General features: G+C 39.1%; 1 protein-coding gene across 5 annotated transcripts in view; it reads right to left on the bottom strand.

Moving 5' to 3' along the window:
- The window catches only part of CDK15 (cyclin dependent kinase 15), a 90,888-nt gene that overhangs the window by 42,488 nt on the left and 23,668 nt on the right, over positions 1–24,732 (bottom strand). For all 5 annotated transcript variants that reach the window (XM_087435623.1, XM_014784744.2, XM_087435620.1 and 2 more), the window contains exons 7-9: positions 21,802–21,925; positions 19,761–19,881; positions 1,090–1,183 (exon numbers count right to left, since the gene is read on the bottom strand). In XM_087435623.1, coding sequence (XP_087291749.1) covers positions 1,090–1,183; positions 19,761–19,881; positions 21,802–21,925 — 339 coding nt within the window. The remainder of the gene's footprint in view (positions 1–1,089; positions 1,184–19,760; positions 19,882–21,801; positions 21,926–24,732) is intronic.

Genomic DNA, 24,732 nt, shown 5'->3' with positions numbered 1-24,732 from the left:
ATACTGTATGATTCCGCTAATATGAGAATCCTAGAATAGGCAAATTCATAGGGACAGAAAATAAACGAGAGATTACCAGGAGCTAGGAGGAGGGAAGATGGGGAGCTATTGTTTAATGAGTACAGAGCTTCTGTTTGGGACAATGAACAAGTTTTGGAAATGGATGGTGGTGATGGTTGCACACCAATGTGAATGTATTTAATGCCTATGAACTGTACACTTAAAAATGGTTAGGGGCCGGCCCCATGGCTCAGCGGTTAAGTGCGTGCACTCCGCTGCTGGCGGCCCAGGTTCGGATCCTGGGCGCGCACCGACGCACCACTTCTCCGGCCATGCTGAGGCCGCGTCCCACATACAGCAACTAGAGGGATGTGCAGCTATGACATACAACTATCTACTGGGGCTTTGGGGGAAAACATAAATAAACAAAATTATTAAAAAAAAATGGTTAGGATGGTAAATTTTATGTATATTTTACCATAATTAAAAAATCACACAGAAAAAAAGGAAATATACAGATGACTACAGTACATGGCACATAAGCTACAAGGGACATAAAAATGAAGTACATCATGGCACAAATGAGGTAGGGATAAATAATGAATAAAGAAATGGAACCACACACACAAAAGCACCTTGAGATCATACGAATTTGGTTTTGGGAGGAGCATGACAAATAGATTACTGCTCTCACACTAACCTGTGGGCCTTTGTTTTATCAGGGTTCTATGACAATTTAGTATCTTGTCTTCAGTTGACAAAGATCCAGGGCCAAATATATGGTAGAATTAGAGCTGGGGGTGGCCAGGCAGGGATGTGCATATGTAGTAATAGCAGAACTGCCCTGGGAGAGTGAGACAGTGAATAGGGAGGAGGTGGATTCAGGAGCTGCTCCAGGACAACAGGGGTTTTCCTGACCACTCATTCCCCAGGTGCTTATACCTATGGCAAATACCACTGTTTCCACAACCTTAATATATGGCATAATGTCTCAAACCAGATGGACTGCTTCATTTGTCTCTAAGGCAAATTTGGTTCAAAGTTTGAAATGCAGATATTTCTTCTTCCTAGGAGGAATTCTTTTCTTACCTCCCAGATCTTCTCCAGCTGTTCAATGATGTTGGAAACCCCAGGAAACAAAGGTTGACCCTGGAACATTTCAATAAAGATGCAGCCTGCACCCCTAGCAAAGGAAACAAGAGTTAACCCAACACTTTTAAGGAAACCATACATGTGGAACTGAACTACTGGCATTTCTTCTCCCAAGAAATATTTTGAGGATGGTTAAATAGGGGCCACATGCTATTAACAGTCTTGGGCAAAAAAAAAAAAAAAGTCCCTATGTCAAATAAAAATACGAACAGCCTGCAGCCTTTTGTTAAACTGGAAAGACCAGCATTTAGGAACACAGTATAGATAGCAAACATTTAGCTCATTCAAGTTCATTAACTATCAATTTTATGAGAATAGGGGAAAGTACTGAATCTCCAAATTGAACACCTCTTTCACTGAATCTAAGATGCTATCATTGTAAGAGGCACCATTATTGTATGTACTATTAAGAAAAAAAAAAACTGCAGGTTAAACTGTGACATGATCAGAATGTTTCTTTTATACTTCTTGGAAAGGCTGTTATAAAATTAATGAGACAGATTATTTTATCATATATCATACTGGTACGTGCAAAAAATGAAACATTAAGTGAAAAAGATTGGTTTAAGTGTTCCTCAAACTTTTTCACATTCAGCATTTGACTCAGACTCTTTGATGTCTGGGTTTATCCACGGCATCCTCCTCTGTGTCAGGAGTTTGATGATGTAGCATTTTGTAAAATAATAGAGGGTCATCGGTGCTGGGCTCCTAGCTGACCTTGCAATTATGAAGAGTAAGCCTACTTCTGACTCCTGCTTAGAGAATGTCTGATCACTCCTTCTCCGCAACCATTTGGTTCCTAGGGGTTAAAAAGAGAAAACAAAGCTCTCCTTTCTGCAAGACTTTCTTCCAACTCACTGACACCCATTCTATAAGTTTCGATGCTGGCATGTTTGATGTTCCCACGTGCAATGGTAACTTCAGTCACAGCTGCAGCCCGCTGACGGCTATTGTAAGACGCATCCTGATTTAACAGAGAATGTACATCTTAAAATAGGTTAAATAGGGTGAAATATAAATTCTCTTTCCTGTGTAGTCAAACTGGAAGGTAATTACTGAGAGACAGTAAAGGGTAAGATTCATTTGCTGATAATGCACATTTTTATTCTTCTAAGTCTTTGAGTGATGAAAATGGTTCAGGTGACCCATTACAGAGATCACCCCCCCCCCCCGGTTCAATACTTTGACTCCAAATCTCTTTCCCCATAACACATAATTTTGCAAACTCCCTTAATCATCTTGACGTTTTTTTTGTGTGGCTTGATAAAGAAGGATATTTAAGGAAAACATTTTATTATAGATCATCATATTACTAAAGATTTATTTATCAAATTCATTTTAAATATGGTCTTTAATATTATTCATATGTACTTTTACATATGATAAATGTTTACTTTTTCCATCTGTCTATAGACATATGCTATTTAATTTACTTTAAATTGATTGTGTAGGAGAAAGTAGATTTCTTGATAAACAAGTTTAAGAATAATTTTTATCTTGTGTCTGGTTTGGGGAGAGAATATATATTTTTATTTTTTATTTTTATTTTTATTTTTTTTGTGAGGAAGATCAGCCCTGAGCTAACATCCTTGCTAATCCTCCTCTTTTTGCTGAGGAAGACCGGCTCTGAGCTAATATCTATTGCCAATCCTCCTCCTTTTTTTTTTTTTTCCCCAAAGCCCCCCAGTAGATAGTTGTACGTCATAGTTGCACACCCTTCCAGTTGCCCTATGCGGGACGCGGCCTCAGCATGGCTGGAGAAGCGGTGCGTCGGTGCGCGCCCGGGATCCAAACCTGGGCCGCCAGTAGCAGAGCACGTGCACTTAACCGCTAAGCCACGGGGCCGGCCTGAGAATATATATTTTTAAAAAGATTGAAATTTAACTATATCTTATCATGTCAAAAGAGACAAAAACTGTTTTCATGTCCTATTAAGTTGGTTTGCATTTAAAATAAACTGGTTTGTTCTTAGAATTTTTATATGTATAAATAAAAGATATCAGACCGAGTTTTGCGAGCAGTTTTTCTCCCCCCCTCAAACAACAGGTTGTTTTTATCCCCAATTTGAAAAAAGCCGATTTGGATATAATGGCCAGTATATTTACTTTTTACTGATTTTTCATGTACAAGAGACATCTTAAAGACGCAAGAATTTTGATGAGACAAATGTAACTTAAGAATCTAGTGAATAATATCTTGAAGTGAATTTTTAGAATTATTGTCATTTTAAAGCTCTTCATGAACTTGTATTTAAATATCCATGTTCTTTTTGCCTCCTGTCTTTAAAGCAATAGATGCAAAAGGTATAAATGAAACAACATATGGAAGAGAATAAAAGCAATGGAAACTGTCAAATGATTAACAACCTTCCTGGTTGCTAGCAATGGTCAACTATGAGATAAGCCAGCTGAGAAACTGAGTTGGTGAATACCGTCAACTGGCCTCTACGCACTGCCCCTCACGCTTTCTCTGTATGTACTTGAAAGGTCTCACATCATTTCATATATATATATACGCACACACATATATGTATGTATGTACATGTGTATATAAAACATATATGTAATTGCTTTATTAACTGATATAAAATAGAAATGGAAATGTCTTGGTTTTTGAAGACTTGAACCAAGTCTCCATCCAGTACCCTAACACCTTCCAGAAACTCCAGGGCCTCACAAACCACTAGAAGGCCTGAGGGCATTTTAAACAATATTCAAAACCATAGTCGTTGCTAGGTTTAAGCCTGTAGCCCACTTTTTTTCCTCCTCTCAAAAGGAAAGGAGCCCAGAAAAAGCTTGTTGCCTTTTCCTGTCTTTTCATACTAGCAGCTGTAGGGAACCAAGAAGGCAGTCCTTTCCTTACGCAGTTTCTTAGTGTCCTTCACCTTCTACTCCCCTAGGAGAGTGTACACAATTATGTAAAATATACTGGAGAAAGCTGGGCATTAAGGCTATTATGCAAGTTCTACAAAGTAGTACAAGATGTTTGTGTTATGGAATAAAATGCTAATATCTGGCTGAAATTCCTAATTTGCACTTGTATGGTTGGTGCCTACATGCACACACACAGAAGACAAACAAAATTCCTAAATCCATTATAATTCAGTATCTGGAATATCCATAAATACCATAAATATCAATGCATTGGTAAGAAAATAAGTCTATGCACCTTAACTTTGAAAGATGAAAGATGTTTTCTAGGTGCAAACATTGTTCTTTAAAAACTGTACAATTCATCTTTCTATTGTTTTCATTTATTCTTCAGAACTGTTTTATTTTTTATTTGCTTTGTAAAAAAAAGTCATGCGGCTTTCATATTTTTTATTTGCTTCTTAAACAAGTTGCGTGGCTATCATCTATTTTACTCACCCCAGACTAGCCTTAAGCAAACATTAAATATTCTGAACATTCAGGTCCAGATAGGGAACCAGCTACTATTCCCTTTTATTCCTCTGTTTTGTTCTTAAATCTTCATTCCTGTGGCTCTTCTTACTCTACACGTCTTTAGGCTTCTCAGAGGGTTTCTGCTCTATGGAGATCCCCTTGGGGCAACTCATGCAGATAAAGGGGAACTTCACACGCAGGGGAAAAAAGACCTGGTAGCATCAAACCATGATGATTGCCTTCCAGAAAGGAGAGATGCACTGGGTCATTTTATTGCTCCAACTGTGGTCTTCAGTCAAGTTAGAGGAAACAGCTTATGTGTTTTCTGCATTTTCTGGCTCTCTTCCTAAACTTTGCTCTATTCTGAGCATGAACAAATTCTTCTATAAGAGAGAAAAGGATTCCTCAAATTCCTTAGGCAATTTCTGGGGAAATAAACTATAAGAGAGAAAAGGATTCCTCAAATTCCTTAGGCAATTTCTGGGGAAATAAACTATCTCAGGAGTTTTAGGTTTTTGGAGGTGCAAGAAGCACATAAAAATGTTGGGAGAAATGAATTAGTTTTTTGTTTTTCGCTGTTGAAGTTAATGCAGAACAACATACTGTATGGCAGGGACACGGTACTTCCACTTGCTTTTCCCAGAGCCACTCTTTATATTTGGAAGTTTGCAGCAAGAAATCTAACTGCAAAGGATCTTTCAGGCAGAGACAACTTGTTGTAGTCCTAAAACTAGCAGCTGCCTGAAGTCGGTTTTGAATAGAGGACTTGTGTTCCAAAATAAATCTCTCCTTATTTTATTTATTTTTCAATTATTTTACTGAGGTCATATTGGTTTATAACTGTGTAATTTCAGGTGTATATTATTGTATATCAGTTTCTGTGTAGAGTGCATCACGCTTACCACCAATAGTCTAATTTTTATCTGTCACCATACATATGTGCCCCTTTACCCCTTTCGCCCACCAACCCCCATCCCCTTCCCCTCTGGTAACCACTAATCTGTTCTCTTTATCCATGAGTTTATCTTCCACATATGAGTGAAATCATACGGTGTTTGCCTTTCTCTGTCTGGCTAATTTTGCTTAACATTATACCCTCACGGTCCATCCATGTTGCTGCAAATGGGATGATTTTTGTCTTTTTTTTTAATGGCTGAGTAGTATTCCATTGCACATATATACCACACCTTCTTTATCCATTCATCAGTTGATGGGCACTTGGGTTTCTTCCACGTCTTGGCTATTGTGAATAGAACATAGGAGTACATAAACCTCTTCAAATTGTTGATTTCATGTTCTTTGGATAAATACCCAGTAGTGGGATAGTTGGATCACATGGTATTTCTATTTTTAATTTTTTGAGAAATCTCCATACTGTTTTCCATAGTGGCTACACCAGTTTGCATTCCCACCAGCAGTGTATGAGGGTTCCCTTTTCTCCACATCCTCTCCAACATTTGTTATTTTTTGTCTTGGTAATTATAGCCATTCTGACAGGTGTAAGGCGATATCTCATTGTAGTTTTGATTTGCATTTCCCTAATGATTAGCGATGTTGAACGTCTTCTCATGTGCCTGTTGGCCATCTGTATATCTTCTTTGGAAAAATGTCTGTTCGTATCCTTTGCCCATTTTTTGATCAGGTTGTTTGTTTTGTTGTTGTTGAGTTGTATGAGTTCTTTATATATTTTGGAGATTAACCTCTTGCTGGATATATGATTTGCAAATATCTTCTCCCAGTTGGTGGGTTGTCTTTTCATTTTGTCCATGGTTTCATTTGCCTTGCAGAAGCTTTTTAGTCTGATGTAGTCCCATTTGTTTATTTTTTCTTTTGTTTCCCTTGCCTGAGTAGACATGGCATTCAAAAAGATGCTGCTAAGACTGATGTCAAAGAGGGTACTGCCTATATTTTCTTCTAGGAGTTTTATGGTTTCAGGTATTACATTCAAGTCTTTAATCCATTTTGAGTTAATTTTTGTGTATGGTTTAAGATAATAGTCTACATTCATTCTTTTGCATGTGGCTGTCCAGTTTTCCCAACACCATTTATTGAAGAGACATTCCTTTCTCCATTGTATGTTCTTGGCTCCTTTGTCAAAGATCAGCTGTCCATAGATGTGTAGGTTTATTTCTGGGCTTTCAATTCTGTTCCATTGATCTGTGTGTCCGTTTTTGTGCCAGTACCATGCTATTTTGATTACAGTAGCTGTACAGTATATTTTGAAGTCAGGGATCGTGATGCCTCCAGCTTTGCTCTTTTTTCTCAGGATTGCTTTGGCTATTCAAAGTCTTTTGTTGTTCCACATAAATTTTAGGATTCTTTGTTCTATTTCCATGAAGAATGTCATTGGGATTCTGATTGGGATTGCATTGAATCCGTAGAATGCTTTAGGTAATATGGACCTTTTGACTATTTTTATTCTTCCAATCCATGAGCATGGAATATCTTTCCATTCTTTTATATCTTCTTTGATTTCTTTCAATACTGTCTTATGGTTTTCATTGTATAGGTCTTTCACCTCCTTGGTTAAATTTACTCCTAGATATTTTATTCTTTTTGTTGCTATTGTAAATGCAATTGTATTCTTGGCTTCTCTTTCTGCTAGTTCATTAGTGTATAGAAATGCAACTGATTTTTGTAAGTTGATTTTGTACCCTGCCATTTTGCTGTAGTTGTTGATTATTTCTAATAGCTTTCTAGTGGATTCTTCAGGGTTTTCTACATATAGAATCATGTCATCCACAAATAGCGAGAGTTTCACTTCTCCCTTTCCATTTTGGCTAGAAAAAGCTTGTTGTCTTTTCATACCAGTGGCTGTGGGGAACCAAGAAGGAAGTCCTTTCCTTACACAGTTTCTTAGTGTCCTTTATCTTCTACTTCACTAGGAGAGTGTACACAATTTGTAAAATATATTAGAGAAAGCTGGACATTAAGACTATTATGCAAGTTGTACAAAGTAGTACAAGAAGTTTGTGTTATGGAATAAAATGCTAATATCTGGCTGAAATTCCCAATTTGCATTTGTATGGTTGGTGCCTACATGCACACATTTAGAAGACAAACAAAATTCCTAAATCAATTATATTTCAGTATCTGGAATATCCATAAATACCATAAATATCAATGCATTGGTAAGAAAATAAGTCTATGCACCTTAAGTTTGAAAGATGAAAGATGTTTTCTAGGTGTAACCATTGTTCTTTATGCCAACAAATTGGATAACCTAGAATAAATGGATAAATTCTTAGACTCATACAATCTCCCAAAACTGAATCAAGAAGAAATAGGGAATCTGAATAGATCTTCTGTTTCTTTTTCTTGCCTAATTACTCTGGCCAAAACCTCCAGTACTATGCTGAATAGGAGGAGTGAGAATGGGCACCTTTGTCTTGTTCCTGTTCTCAGAGGGAAGACTTTCAGTTTTTCACTGTTAACTATGATGTTGGCTGTGAGTTTGTCATATATGGCATTTATTATGTAGAGGTACTTTCCTTCTATACCCATTTTATTGTGAGTTTTTATCATAAATGGATGTTGGATCTTATCAAATGCTTTTTCTGTGTCTATTGAGATGATCATGTGGTTTTTATTCCTCATTTTGTTAATGTGGTGTAGCACATTGATTGATCTGCAGATGTTGAACCATCCCTGTGTCTCTGGTACAAATGCCACTTGATGATGGTGTATGATCCTTTTAATGTATTTCTGTATTTGGTCTGCCAATATTTTGTTGAGGATTTTTGCATCTAGCTTCATCAGTGATGTTCGCCTGTAATTTTCCTTCTTTGGGTTGTCCTTGCCTAGTTTTGGTATCAGGGTAATGTTGGCCTCATAGAATGTGTTAGGAAGTGTTCTGTCTTCTTCAATTTTTTGGAATAGTTTGAGAAGGATAGGTATTAAATCTTCTTTGAATGTCTGGTAGAATTCTCCAGAGAAGTCATCTGGTCCTGGACTTTTGTTTTTTGGGAGGTTTTTGATTACTGTTTCAATCTCTTTACTTGTGATTGGTCTATTCAGATTTTCTATTTCTTCTTGATTCAGTTTTGGGAGATTGTATGAGTCTAAGAATTTATCCATTTATTCTAGGTTATCTAATTCGTTGGCATATAGTATTTCATAGTATTCTCTCATAATCCTTTGTATTTCTGTGGTATCCATTGTAATTTCTCCTCTTTCATTTTTAATTTTATTTATTTGCAGCTTCTCTCTTTTTTTTTAGTGAGTCTGGCTAAGGGTTTGTCAATTTTGTTTATCTTCTCAAAGAATCAGCTCTTAGTTTCGTTGATCCTTTCTACTGTTTTTTTTTTTAGTCTCTATTTCATTTATTTTGCTCTAATTTTTATTACTTCCCTTCTTTTGCTGACTTTGGGCTTGGTTTTTTCTTCTTTTTCTAGTTCTGTTAGGTGTAGTTTAAGATTATTTGAAATTTTTCATCTTTGTTGAGTTAGGCCTGTATTGCTATAAATTTCCTCTTAGCACTGCTTTTGCTGCATCTCATAAGAGTTGGTATGTTGTATTTTCATTTTCATTTGTCTCCAGGTATTTTTTGATTTCTCCTTTGATTTCTTCATTGATCCAATGGTTGTTCAGTAGCATGTTGTTTAGTCTCCACATATTTGTGGTTTTCCCAGCCTTCTTCCTACAGTTGATTTCTAGTTTCATAGCATTGTGGTCGGAAAAGATGCTTGATATGATTTCAATCTTTTTAAACTTATTGAGGCTTGCCTTGTTTCCCAACTTACGGTCTATCCTTGAGAATGTTCCATGTGCACTTGAGAAGAATGTGTATTCTGCTCTTTGGGGATGGAACGTTCTATATTTATCTATTAAGTCCATTTGGTCTAGTATTTCATTTAAGGTCACTGTTTCCTTGTTGACCTTCTGCCTGGATGACCTATCCATTGATGTAAGTGGGTGTTGAGGTCCCCTACTATTACTGTGTTGCTGTCAATTTCTCCCTTTAGGTCTATTAATAGTTGCTTTATATACTTTGGTGCTCCTGTGTTGGGTGCATATATATTCATAAGTGTTATGTCCTCTTGGTGGAATGTCTCTTTTATCATTATATACTTCCCTTCTTTGTCTCCATTGCCCTTTTTATCTTGAAGTCTGCTTTGTCTTATATAAGTATGGCAACACCTACTTTCTTTTGTTTGCCATTTGCTTGGAGTATCATCTTCCATCCCTTGACTCCGAGCCTATGTTTGTCTTTAGAGCTGAGATGTGTTTCCTGAAGGCAGCATATTGTTGGGTCTTGCTTTTTAATCCATCCAGCTACTCTGTGTTTTTTGATTGGAGAATTCATCCATTTACATTTAGAGTGATTATTGATATATGAGGGTTTAATACTGCCATTTTATCTTTTATTTTCTGGGTGTTCTATATTTCCATTGTTTCTTTTCTCTTGTATTTCTGACTGCCATTTCAGTTTGGTGATTTCTTGTGATGATTTTCTCAGTTTTCTCTTTATTTATGATTTGTGCCTCTGCTCTGATTTTTTGTTTAGTGGTTACCATGAGGTTTACATAAAAGATCTCACAGATGAGATGGTCCATTTTCTGATAGCCTCTTATCTCCACTAGCCTAAGCAGGTTCTATCCCTTTCCTCTTCCCCTCTGAGTTATTGTCAAAATTATTCTTTTGTGTGTTGTGATTTTGTGACTGAATTGAAGTGTTCAAGTTATTTTTGATGCCTTCCTTCCCTTTATCTTTTATGTTATAATTAAGTGTTTGCTAACCTGTTCTCATAGAGAGATGCAGTTTTCTGCAGATTTTGTCTGTCTATTTATCTCCTAGCTCAAACCTTTTTTAAACCTTTGTTTTTTTGTTTCAGGTAGGAGGGCTGCCTTCATTATTTCTTGTAAGGGAGGTCTAGTGGCAATGAACTCCCTCAGCTTTTGTTTATCCTGGAAAGCTTTTATTTCTCCATCATATCTAAAGGATAGTTTTACTGGATAGAGTATTCTTGTCTGGAAGTTTGTGTCTTTCAGTATTTTGAATATATCATTCCACTCTCTCCTAGCCTGTAAGGTCTCTGCTGAGAAATCCACTGAAAGCCTGATAAGGGTTCTTTTGTAGATTATTTCTTCTGCCTTGCTGCTCTTAATATTTTTTCTTTGTCATTGACTTTTGCCAGTTTTACTATTACATGCCTTGGAGAAGGTGTTTTTGCATTGATGTAATTAGGAATTCTATTGGTTTCATGTACTTGTAAGTCCAGTTCCTTCCCCAGCTTTGGGAAGTTCTCAGCTATTATTTCTTTGAACAAGTTCTCTGCTCCTTTTTCCCTCTCTCCTCCCTCTGGTATACCTATAATCCTTATCTTGTTTTTCCTAATTGAGTCAGATATTTCTCGAAGAATTTCTTCATTTTTAAAAAAAAATCTTAGTTCTCTCTCCTCTTCCACCGAAGCATTTCTAGATTCCTGGCCTCTAATTCACTAATTCTGTCCTCCATAATGTCAGCTCTATTTTTTATAGTTTCTAGGTTATTTTTTATCTCATTAATTGTGTTCTTCATATCCAGAATTTCTGTATCGTTTTTTTAAAGAGCTTAAATTTCTTTGGTGAAGTATTCCCTCTGCTCACTAATTTTATTCCTGAGCTCATTGAACTGTCTCTCTGAGTTTTCTTGTTACTTGTTGAGTTTCTTTATGTCCACTATTTTAAATTCTCTGTCATTTAGATTATAAATTTCTGTGACTTCATCAGGGTTGGTTTCTGGAGACTTGTCATTTTACTTCCGTTCTGAAGTGTTACTAGAGTTTTTCATGGTGTTTGATGAACTGATCCTTTGCCGGTGCATTTGTGGTAATATCAGGTCACAAATTCCACCTGCCACTGCTGGAGGGGAGCCAGGAGCTGTGCTTCTGATCCTGCCACATCTGCTGGAAGTTGTGCAGGTATGGCTGCCCTTGGTTTGCATGGGCTGGCCACAGCCACTCGGTAGGTCGTTTTCATGGTGGTGGAGCTTCTGCGCTCAGCACGTGGGTTGCGCAGGTGCAGGCTGGTCCTGCACTTGCAGGTGGTTTGGCTGAGCCACTGTGCTTGGAGTGTGGGGCAACTTCATGGGGGCTGAGCTGCCACCACTCAATGGGTAGTGTGCCCATGGGCGGGGCCACTGTGCGGCAGTGGGTGCTCCCGCAGGCTGGGCTAACACTCAGGGCTACCATGCCAGGCTGCCCTCGCCTCCTCTTACAGTTGCTTCTGGCCTCTGTGTGAGGCTCCAAGACTTGGCTCACTGCTGCCAGGGAGCAGAAGGGGTGTGCTCACCTAGTTCCACTGCTTTCTGGGGATTCAGTCCACCCACCTTCAGATGTATAGCTGCATGGATCTCCCAGGCATTTTGTTGTGCTGTGTGGGAATCCTCTGTTGGCTACTGAATGTCCATTTAGTTATAACTTAAGGAGGGAGAGACAAAGAGGACAGCTCACTCTGCCATGATGCTGACGTCACTCCCAATAAATCCTTCTTTAAAACCCACTTTACCACAACATAGATGAACCTTGAAAACATTATGCTAAGTAAAATAAGCCAGACATGAAAGGACAAATATTGTATGATCCCACTTATTTGAGGTACTAGAGTAGTCACATTTGTAGACACAGAAAGTAGAATGGTGGTTGCCAGGGGATGATGGGAAGGAGTAATAGGGAGTGACTTTTCAGTAGGGACAGAGTTTTCCTTTGGGATGATGAAAAGTTCTGGAGATGGATAGTGGCGATGGTTGCACAACAGTGTGAATGTGCTCAATGTCACTGAATTGTACATATGAAAATGGTTAAAATGGTAAATTTTATGTCATGTATATGTTAACACAATACAAAAAAGTAAAAACAAACAAAAGAACCAGTGTAATCACCCTAAAACATTGCGTTTTTCTCACTGAATTTGCTAATGGAATCTTTTAAGGTCCGAAAAGGTAGCAGAGAGAGAAAAAAGATGTTGGGAGATAAGAGAATGTGGTGTAAGCACTAGGAATAACTGATCTGTCCCACTTGTACATTTTCCATAATCTCACCATCTGCTCTGGGCCCCCCACTGGCACCGCTGCTATCAGGGCTCAGTGTGAATAAGAAGCTCATGCACTACTGTGTTATAATCAGTTTCTTTAAGACAAAGGCTCTAATGCTCACCCACCATCATCTGCCTCCTACAAAGCCATTCAGTTTGTACCCTATGGGGCTGCATGGCCTAGCAGAATAGGAATTTTTTTTCCTTTTCTTCCTTTGTTAATTGGAAATCTTCTCCCTACTCACTTCTCTTCTTATCACTCTGAAAAGGGGGGAAAAAATGGGAGAAAGTGTATCCCAGCGTAAACACCCCTTACCTAACAATTACGTAGGGAGTGAGCAAATACAGGAAACTCAATGGAAGATGCCTATTGTTCTATTTCTATGTTACTTTTTGAGTTTTACTGGGAAAACAACAATAATAATGGAATGAATAAGAGTAATGACAATAATTTTAATTTGTAACTGAATTTTATTTTATGTCATCATTATTCACAGTTAAGTTAATCAAACACTTATTGATGGAATTATATATATATTTGTATATGCAGTAAAAAGGTAAGGGATACATCGTTTAGGAGAGACTTACAGAACTAGGCTGGGTGACCCGGTCTAAGCCTCAGGAAGAAATGACCCAGAATGCAGAACAGAAAGTTGAGGAGACAGAAAATGTGAGAGAAGATAAGATTCATGGATAATAGAAAGATGCAGTCTAATAACCTTTCACTGGAGCTCCAGAAACACTGAAGGCAACAGAGGCAACATTCAAAAAGAAAATGTCTGATGAAAGACATGAATACATAATTGGAAGAAGCACAATGTATGGTAAGTAAAAAGAAATCCACACTAGATGCCTAATAGTGAAAACTGCATGAACACAAAGAAAAACATCCAGAGAAAGTGAGAGATCACCTGCAAAAGAAGGACAATTATGCTAAAAGCAAACTTCACAACAGCAGCAATGGAAGACAAAGTAGGAATGATGTCTTCAAAGTTCTGAGAGAAAATACTCATCAGTCTAGAATGATACCCCAGCAAGACTACCTTTCAACAGTGAAAGTTTATCTTAAGAAACCAAAACAGAGTTTGCCACCAACAGGCCTCCACTAAAGAAATTCTAAAAGATTTACTTCAAAAGAAAGGAAAATTATTCCAAAAGTAAGACCTAAAGTGCATGTAGGAATAATGAACAGTTTTAAATTTATTGCACTTAATGAAAACAGCTTCACAGAATATAAAGCAAAAATGGATAGAATTATGACAAATCAACAATATAGTGAACAATTTCAACACACCTTTCATTGATAGGTTTAAACAGACAAAAATGATGTAAAGAAGATTTGGATAACGCAATTAACAACCTTGAATTTTTGAACGTTTGTAAAAACCTGTACCCAACAATTCAGGAATGTGCATGCTTCTTGAACACCCATGAAATAATTGCAAACACCAATCATGTACTAGGCCAGTGCTTCTTACACTATCTTTGATGAAACACCAGGTTTTTCTCAATTTTTTGCTAACTTTTTATTCTGAACTAATTTCAAACTTAAAATTGCAACAATAGTAGAAATAACTCTGTTATACCCTTCAAAGAGATTCACCAATTGCCAACGTTTTGACTCTTTCATTTCATCATTTTCTCTCTCTCTCTCGATCTATTCATCTATCTATCATCTACCATCTATCTGTATATCTATCTATCATCTATTTTTTCTGAAGCAGTGGAGAGTAAATTGCAGATGCTATGACTCTTCACCCCTAAATACTCCATGCGTATTTTCTAAGAATAAAAGTATTCTCTTACATAACAACAGTGCAATTACCAAAATCAAAATTTAACATTGATCTAATACCACTCTCTAACCCACAGTCCCTATTTAAACTTCACCTACTGTCCCAGCAGTGTTCTTTGGCTCCACTTATCCCAGCATCCAATCTAGGACCATGCATTGTGTTTAGTTGGCATGTCTCTTTGATCTCCTTTAATCTGAAACAGTTCCTCAGTGTTTCTCTGCCTTTTAAAACCTTGACCCTGTAGGGGAACAGAAAACGCCAGCCCAAAATATGCCATTCTGACATAAGGATTATTTTAAGCTAAAGGCAATTGAGAAAAAGCAGACATAGGATGAGCTTACTACCTCCCCCTATCCGTTTGAAAGCAGGGCATAAATTCCCCTTGTGAAGATGACCCCACCTTCCCATACCCAGAGGGGAGAACAACCTTATCACCAGAGACAGAGATGGCAGCAAGAAGAATCTACATAAACAAACTTGCTAAGTAACCCTTATCTACCATTAGGGTCCCCCATATATTTACTTTCCTACAATTTGCGGCTCCCAAAGAGTGCAGAAACCCTGTTCCTTTGTCTTGTCACTTCTCTACAAATGTATTGTCCTTTGTCAGAATGGTATAAAAGCCTCTAAGCGTAGCTGCTTCTTTGGGGATTTTTCCTCTTTTCTATGAAGCCAATTCCCCTATGTCACATAATGCTTTTAGTATCAAATCAAATTTGTTTGCTTTAATCCTGTTAATCTGTCTTTTGTCAGTGTATTTTGCAGGCCCATCCACTGAACCTAAGAGGATAGAGGAAAATTTTTCCTTCCCGACAACCTTTTAAAGAGTATAGGCCAGGGCCGGCCCCGTGGCTTACCGGTTAAGTGCGTGCGCACCACTACTGGTGGCCTGGGTTCAGATCCCGGGCGGGCACCAACGCGCCGCTTCTCCAGCCATGCTGAGGCCGCGTCCCACATACAGCAACTAGAAGGATGTGCAGCTATGACGTACAACTATCTACTGGGGCTTTGGGGAAAAAAATGGAGGAGGATTGGCAATAGATGTTAGCTCAGAGCTGGTCTTCCTCAGCAAAAAAGAGGAGGATTAGCACGGATGTTAGCTCAGGGCTGATCTCCCTCACAAAATAAATAAAAAATAAAGAGTATAGGCCAGTGATGTTGTAGTGATGTTGTAGAATGTCCCTCAAACTGTTTATCTGATGTTTCCTTATGATTTGATTCAGGTTATGCTTTTTTTGCAGGAAAACCACATAAGTGATATTGTATCCTTCTCAGTGCATCATATGAGGAGGCACCTGATGTCAGACAGTCCCACTATTGATCATATTAACTCTAATCATTTGGTTAAGGTGGTGTCTTCCAAGTTTCTCTACTATAAAGTTACTGTTTTTTCCTTTGTAATTAGTAACAAAGAGGTACTTTGTGGAGAGGTGCTTTGAGACTATGTAAATATCTTATTCCTCATCAAACTTTTCCCTCTAGTTTAGCATTGATGATTCTTGTTTGAACCAATTACTACTATATTGCAAAATAGTGGTTTTCTAATTCCATAATTTGTTGGCATTCTACTGTAAGGAAGAGCTTCCTTTTTTTTTTGTGAGAAAAATTGGCCCTGCGCTAACATCTGTTGCCAATCTTCCTCTTTTTGGTTGAGGAAGATTGTCCCTGAGCTAATATCTATGCCAATCTTCCTCTATTTTGTATATGGGGTGCCTCCACAGCATGGCTTGATGAATGATGTGTCGGTCTGTGCTGGGATCTGAACCTGCAAGCCCTGGGCCACCGAAGCGGAGCGTGCGAAGTTAACCACTACACCACCAGGCTGGCCCCAAGCTTCCTTTCTTATCTGTCTACCTGTCTAGCTATTTATCTTCAGTATGGACTCATGTATTCTTATTTTATTCAATGGATTATAATCCATTACTCTTATTATTACTTTGACGCTTAAATTATACCAGCTTTGGCCAGTGGGAGTCTCTTCAAGCTGCTTCCTATGTCCTTTTGACATATGCCCATCATTTTTTGATCACTTTGTAAAAAAATGTTCCAGCCCAACAAGATGTTCCTGGTTCATCTTGTACTTACTCTGCTCCAGCCTTAGAATTGACCATTTCTCCAAAAAGTCCTAGTTCTTTTTAATAAGAAATGGTATTAAGAAATCAAGATCTGGGTAGCAGACCACTACTTATGTAATCTACAATAATAAATTTCTTTTTTAAAAAATGTACCTAACAGAATCAAATGCAAATCCTCTCTGAGGGAATCCACCTCATTCAAGGCCTCAAAAAAATCTCACAAATGAAATTCTGGAAAATTAGCATATCACTGTCAAAAACAACCAAACACATGTGGAAAAAAGATACCAGATGCAAGAACCAAAAGAAACAATAAACAACAGAAATAGATTTACAAGGACTTTTGCTCTTGACGTGTAAGACCTTAGAGAGAAAATTGTAAAACTTTACTGAGAGGTATTAGGGGAGAACTAAACAGATAGAGAGATATACCATGTTTAAAAATTGGAAGACAATATTACAAAGGTGTTAATTATCCTCAAAGTGTTCTATAATTTCAATGCAATTCCAATGAAAATCCCACTAGGATTTTTCATGAAACTTGAAACATCTAATCTAAAATTTATACAAAAAATTAAAGGGGAAAAATAGCCAAGACGCTCCTGAGGAAGAAGAAGAAGTAAGTGGGGAGACTTGTCCTACCAGATATCAAGTATTATTATAAAGTTATAGAAATTAATACAGTGGGACACTGGTACAGGGATAGATAAATTGACTCCAGTGGAACAGAATAAAGAGCCCAGAAACAGACTTATGCATTTATGGAAACTTGATATACGAGAGATTTGGCATGGCAGATCACTGAAGAAATTGGGGTGGGACAATTGGTTAGCATAGAAAAGGTCCATTTCTGATGTGTTGAAGATTTAAAGTGAAAGGGAAAACTTTACAATTTTAAAAGAATGTATTGGACAATATCATTCTGACCTCAGGGAGAGAAGGATTCTATATACAAGATACAAAAGGGCTAACCATAAAAGAAAAGATTGATAAGGTCAGCAATATTAAAATTAAGAACTTTTGCTCAAAAAGACAACACAAAGATATGAAAACATAAGCTGTGAACTGGGGGAGGCTACTTGCAACACACATAACTGATAAAAGATTAGTATACAGACTATAAGAATTCCTATAAATCAATAAAGAAAGAAAAGGAGGGAGGGAGAGATAGGGAGAGACCGACAGTCAGAGACAGAAACAGAGACAGAGAGACCAAAAGAAAATAAACGGAAGAGACAAACAGGTATTTCATAGAGGAGAAAACACAAATGGCAAATAATCCATGAAAAGATGTCCAACATCACTAGCAATTAGGGAAATGCAAATTTCGATCACAACACGATACCATTCTACCCACTTCATCAGCAAAAATTAAGAAATCTGTTATTATAAAGTTGGTGCAGATGAGGATAAGGGACTATAACACACTGCTGGTGTATAAATGAGTACAATCACTCCAGAAAACAATTCAGCACTATTTTATGAAGTTAAACATTCACATACCCTGTGACACAGCAAATCTACTCCAAAGTCCCCTAGAGAAATCCTTAAATACACATACCAAGTATGTTTGTAATAGCGAAAACAAACAAAACAAAAAACAAACTAAATAATTGAAATGTTCATTGACAGGAAATAAAGGGTAGCTACAGCGATCAACATGGATGAATCTTAGAAACATATTGAGTGAAAAAAAAGCAAGTCACAGAAGACTAAAAACAATATAATACCATTTTTATAAAAACTCAAAAGCAGTTAAAATAAAACAACATTTTTTAGAATACATAAAAGTATTATTCTTAAAAGGGGTAAGGGAATGATGACAAGAAAAAAAGTCAGGAGGGGCAGGCTGATGGGAAAGGGACACAAGTAGAGGTGACAGTACTGATTAAGTTCTAGTTGTTACAACGGGTAGTGGGGTCACGGAGTTCACTTTATTACATTGCTTAATCTACATCAGGTTTCAAGTTTTGACACTATTGACATTTTGGGCTGGATAAATCTTTGTTGCCGGGGCTGTCCTGTGCATTATAGGATGTTTAGTAGCATCCCTGGCCTCTACCCACTAGATGCCAGTGGCACGCCCCACCCAGCTGTGACAATAAAATGTGTCTTCAGACATTGCCAATGTCCCTTGGGAGCAAAATTGACCCTGGTTGAAAATCACTGACATATAAATATGTTATATATATTTTTGAATTCTCCATAATAAATCAAAGTTTAAAAGTGATAAGTAGAAGTTTCATCTGTCTGTGAAGCACAATTAGGAAGTGATCATTAAGAGCTGAGAAAGCCAGAGCCTGCTGAAGGCCTTTGAAGTGACAGCGCAGAGCAGCGAGAGCTGACAGTTTCAGAAGGGTTTGACTAGCAGGTTATATTTCTAGAAATAGTACTGGGTACTGGGAAATCAATGACTACAGATACACTGGAGGAAAATTTCTGCAGCCTTTCTCAATTCTTTGGGAAATCCAAAAGCTTAGGTTAGCCTTATAGAATACTGTTTAATTTTTAAAAAATCTATTATTGTGCCTTCTGTTTGTATAAGACCTTGTAAGGAATTGAAAGAAGTCCCCATACTTGGTTACCTTTGTGGAGGTGGCTGTGACTGCAAAGTCACCACACATCCAACTGTGGTCCCCAAACGGCTGGGATATTTCCAGGAATAAGATCCAGATAACATAAGACCACTGCCCTAGGATGATGAGTGCCTGAGATCCCACACTCACTACTGCATCCCGTTAATCCAAGAGCCTCCCCAACAATAGTCCCATTTAACCCCTCATAGGGAGAGTTTGTTACTCTCATTTTTAAAATGGAGAAATACAGACACAAAGAAGATATATGACTTCTCAAGATAACATAATCCAGAGTAATTGATTAGAAACAGAACTGGCATGAAAATCAGGTCCCCTGAATCTTAATCTTTATGTTTTTTTCACCAGGCTCTGAACTGTGTTTGGGCATGTGTGGGTATGCATGCGCAGACTTGTGTGTGTGTTTGTGTGTGTGTGTGGTTTGGGGGTGTATGTGTGTTTCTCTGAGGACAAAGAGAGAAGACAAAGGATTGAAGAGAAGAGTTAGGAGTTAGGAGGAGGAGTGTGGTCGAAAGAGCATTGGATTCAGAAGACACTTTGGGCAAGACCTCTCTGAGTCTCAGTTTCTTTAACTGTAAAAACTCATAGAATGATTACAAAAATCAAATGAGATATGTATTTGAAAGCACTTGATGTTTCTGTATATAAATGTGATTGTATCATTAGAGTTATTATTAAAAATGTAATACATATGATAAGCAACCCTCATGGGTAGGATGACTCACATTTTCTTGGCACCAGCTCTTACCATATGTCCAGTTCAGAGGAATATTCAGTGGCTCCCAGCAAGGCATCAGGAGGGCGGTACCAGAGGGTCACAACTTCTGAAGAGTATGTCTGGCTGGGAATGGACTTGGCCCGAGCAAGACCTGACCAAAGGGGAAAAGCACAGAAGTCATTGTCCTGGGACTTCCTGGAGAGCCAAAGTGATGTATTCTACCAAGGAGAGTATAACTGGCAGAGTAAACAATATTTCCAAAATAATACGCCAACTTTGAGTGCTTTTAAAAAGCTATTCAACTATCTTGATCCTTGTATAGCACTCCATCAAGTGAATTTCTCAAATTTCGGCCTACTTTGCAGCGAGATGTGGCCTTCTTGGCAGCTAAGTGTAGGGAGGTGACTAAACTCTTGCCTCTATGATATAAACAGAAGTGATGTGTGAACTTCCAGACCATGCTCTGAATGGCGGAGTTAAGCACTCTTCCCTTTTCTCCTTCCTCCAGGCTGTAATGAGAAGGAGGTGGCCGCCATTTTGAAATATGCAGCTGGGACAACAGCCTAGGGATGGTGGGGCCACATGACAGAAGGTGCCAAGACACCATGGGGCCACCATGAGCTCTGACTGCTTAGGTCAGACTGTTATGTGTGAGAAAGTTAAGCGTCCAGCGTGTTTATATCTCTTTAATTTTGCACCTCTGTAACAGCAACTGAACTCAGTTCACAACTTATATGGCCACCTTCCATTTTTGCAGTCCAGGAACCCCCAGTTTAGTAGATAAAGGGATGGGATTGCTCATCCAAATTACTAAGTGTAGTAGGACCTTAGATGAGTCATTCTCAAGTGCTCCTCTGCAAAATGAGAGTACTTTTGTCAGTCAGCTACTTATTTCAGAGAATATCATCATTTATAGCTGGAAAAAATCTCAGTAGATGAGTTCACTTTGTGGGGAATTGATAAATGAATGTCTGTTAAATGCTTACGTATCTGGACGAAAGCTACTATCTCAGAATAAAGTACTGTGGCCCTAGTACCAGCATCTGACTTCTCTCAAACAGAGAAGTATGGTTCCTCAGCTCACACGGAACCAGTTTTTCAACAAATATTTGTTGAGCACCTACTATGATACCAGGCACTAGGGATACAATGTTAAGCAAAAATGGACCCAGGCTTCCCTCATAATGCCTACAATGTAGTGGAGGAGACAAAATCATCACACAAGTATATATATGTGGTGTGTGTATAATTATAAACGGTGACAAGTGCTAAAATGGAATGATACAGTGATACTCAGGGGACACCTGCATCACTTTGATGGGAATAAAAACCTCAGGTACCCATATAGACATACCTGTATAGATATACAGGTGAGCGGGAACAAGTGTCTCAGAGCCTCCTTCCAGCAGAAGTCTATCCTACAATCTAGGGTTAACCTCTTTATCCTGCCATCCTGGGATAACCTTGACCTATTCAGACAGAAATTGTACATCCACTCAGATTTAGGGAAACCTACTAAGTCCAGTTCACTTGACAACTGTCTCTATATCAAAAATGGCAGTGATGGGGGCCGGCCCGGTGGCGCAAGCAGTTAGGTGCGCACGCTCCGCTGCGGCGGCCCAGGGTTCGCTGGTTCGGATCCCGGGCGCGCACCGACGCACTGCTTGGCAGGTCATGCTGTGGCGGCGTCCCATATAAAGTGGAGAAAGATGGGCACAGATGTTAGCCCAGGGCCGTCTTCCTCAGCAAAAAAAGAGGAGGATTGGCGGATGTTAGCACAGGGCTGATCTCCTCACAAAAAAAAAAAAAAAAAAAAAATGGCAGTGAGGCTGTAGGGGTGCCCGAGTTTTAGGACCTGATGAGACTGGGGCTTGATGGAATCCTAAGCAGATACCAGTCTCACCCTGCTTCTTGCCTCAACGCTTCCTATATGGTAGTTTGATATCCTCACAAAGCCTCACGTTCCCCAGGTCTCCACTCTTCAAAGGCCAGGCCTAGTCAATGCTTTAAACATGTGCACACAAAAGCATCATTGTTCACAGCCCAGAAAGAGACTCGAGAGGCGGCTTACCAAAATCAGCCAGTTTGAGCTCTCCCAGGTGACTGATGAGTAAGTTCTGAGGTTTCAGGTCCCTGTGAAGAACGTGTTGGTGGTGGATGTGCGCCAGGCCCCGCAGAAGTTGAAACATGAAAAGCTGGAAGGAATGAACACCCTATCTCAACAGAGTGGAGCCACTATGTGCTGATTTCTCCTCTAAATCAAAAACAGTCATCTGAAAGAATTTGGTAAAAGTGTCTCCTGAGAGACAAAAAAAATGAAGATTTTACATTCAGAGGGGAAAAAAGGACAAGGAAAGTCAAATAAGTAGACCATGTCCTAAACAAAGGGATTCTGGCTTTTCCTGACACCTCATCTCTTTAATACTGAAGGAATTACCCTTCCTTAAATATCTAAAGGGAAACTTTGAAGTTTCCTTTGGAACACTAGTTATTGATTTAGATGTGAAAGATTTAATTTTCTTTCCCACCAATGAACTTGGCGTATAAGATCAAAGTTGACCTGGAAATGCGAGTCTAAGGTTTACAAGTGCCTAAGTTTTCCAGGCTCTCTGATATGAAACCCTTTTAAAAACAGAACACAAGAGGACCAGACTGGGAAATGTATCCTTAGATGGTAGTAGGAAATAAAGCAACCATTATCTTCTTAAATTTATTTTTAAAGTCTTAGGTTCAAAGTTGAAAACAAGGGAAATATACAGTATAGATTAAGAGGGGAGAGAGATCAAAAGAAATTAGACAAAAAAAAATCAAAAGAGAATAAGAAATAAATAGTAGAGAGAAGAAAGAAGGACGAAAACAACAGCAAAAATATATTCTGAGCCCAAATTTTAAAATATTGCACATGGCTATAAGGCACAGAAACCAAAGATATTATTAGGTTCCCACCAATATAGAAGCTTAAGGAAAAAAAAGAATGCTTAATATTCTAAGTGTCTTTTGCTATTTTCCAGTGCCACTGGCAATTGAGAATTCAAACACCAACACTAGTGTTTACAAAGACCTATGCCAACTGGGAACATGTTCTGGCTGTTTAGAAAAGAAAGCCCCAGCATTCCTGGGGACACAGGCAAAATAGCAGATGCAGAGCTGTGTGGATAAATCCACTTTTTCCATTACATATCGGAAACTAGGAACTTCAGAGATGCTAGGACCTGCACTGAGCTAACAATGCCTTAGAAACATTGGAGCCGAGTTGACGAGCAGCGTGATCTGACCACAGCAGGACCTTGGGGAGCGTACCCATCACAGCACAGCTGTGGCCGTGTAGCTTCCACGCAGGTCCCACATCAGGGTCACAAACTGTGAAAGAATGTTAAAATTTTCTTGAGACCCCCACTTCAAATGTTCACTGGTTCTATGAGTCTTCCCAGTGATTCTCTTCCTGGTGCTTCAAACACACAGTGTTCATTTTACCCTTCATCACATCACTCAGCTGCCAAAGCACAAAATTCCTATACCAACATTTAAACCTTCCAATCGGTTATAAATATAGATGTTCATGGAAAAGACATATAAAGAACCGACTCAAATTCCAGGTACAAGATAAGATGCCATAGTATGGGCTTAAACATACGTTTTTCAATGTAATAGTGCTAAAGAAAGAGGCAGATGGAGACAGGTGAGGGACAGAGACCAAAGGAAGGGAAAATAACATTTAGTGAACACCTAGCGCCTTTTGTAATCCTCAAAACAGCCCTGTGAGGAAGATACGCTTGTCCACGATTTACAGATAAGAAAAACAGGGCTCAAGGAAACTTTAAAAACATGTTGAGAAAGAGTCAGGGCCAGGTCTCAAATTCAGACCTGCCTGACTCCACTACGCCATGCTGAGAAACCCAAGAGAAGACGGTTAAAACATGCCGGGGAAGGAAAGAGGCAGCCGAGCCAGAGACGGGGCTTCTAAGCAGCAGGCTCAAATGCCTTTCCTGGCCCTGGGATGGACTGTTCTCATCTGTGAGTCACACCCGCCTCCCTCCTCCGTGCTCCTCAATCCCTTTCCTCCCTGTCTCAGCAGACGTCGACATGTATTTGTACACAATAAAACACTGCAGTCCTAAGGTTTGGTATTTCACAGCCACGCTTCTCAAAACTGCAGTCTGCGCTGACTAACCTCACCTACTCATTCTCAAGTCCCTTAGAACCTGAACTCTTCCATCAGCACTGCCGAAGCTGCACCAACTATACGCCCCAGTCTGGTGGTGCTTTCCCAGTCACCATCAAGCCAGATGGTGGGTGACTCTTTCCAGAGAGGCTCACATACCCCAGGGGTTAGTCCTGTTTCCAACACAGTGAGGCTCTTGGGAACAAAATATTTTCACTGGGCTAGTGCCATCTGGGCTAGGAGTCCCTCAAAAACACAATTAGATCAATCAGCCAACTCCAGCAGGGAAGCCCAAGTCCTTCCACTCACCAGTGATCCCTGGGATTGTTCTATTAGAAATACGACACAGGCTGTCCTCACTGTGATTGCCATCCTGTCTTCTGTGGTCACTACTCAAAGTACAAGGCTCTCTGACTATTTCTTTTTCCCCTTGGGAGCTCATTGCCATACTGCTTTGCACGCCCTCTCATTTAACCCAGCATCCATCGTTCCTCCCTCTCCCAACCCTTCTCATGGTTCACTCTTCACTCCTCATTCCTGATTTAAAAACTCTCTACGACCCAACCACTAGTGAATTTCCTTCTGGCTCCATTCCTTAAATGACACCTCGAGTTCACTGCTTCCCTGCAGCATTCTCAGGTGGATGCTGGTTTTTCTACAATTTGCTCATATCTTTGATGACCGTGAGGTGGAGTCAGCTGCCTCCTGACTCCCCAATACCACTTCAAAACCATTGCTTCTCCACCCCTGTCCCTTGGACTTTCATGCCATCCAGGTACATCTTCCTCTACGCCTCTTTTCACTGTCATCCACGGAACTCCCCGCCACTCTCCATCATTC

Source organism: Ceratotherium simum, chromosome 9 (genome assembly GCF_057802395.1).
Source record: "Ceratotherium simum simum isolate JZ-2026a chromosome 9, ASM5780239v1, whole genome shotgun sequence".
NCBI lineage: Eukaryota > Metazoa > Chordata > Mammalia > Perissodactyla > Rhinocerotidae > Ceratotherium > Ceratotherium simum.
Note: the sequence above shows the minus strand (reverse complement) of the source record. Positions and strands in the feature narration are given on the sequence as shown.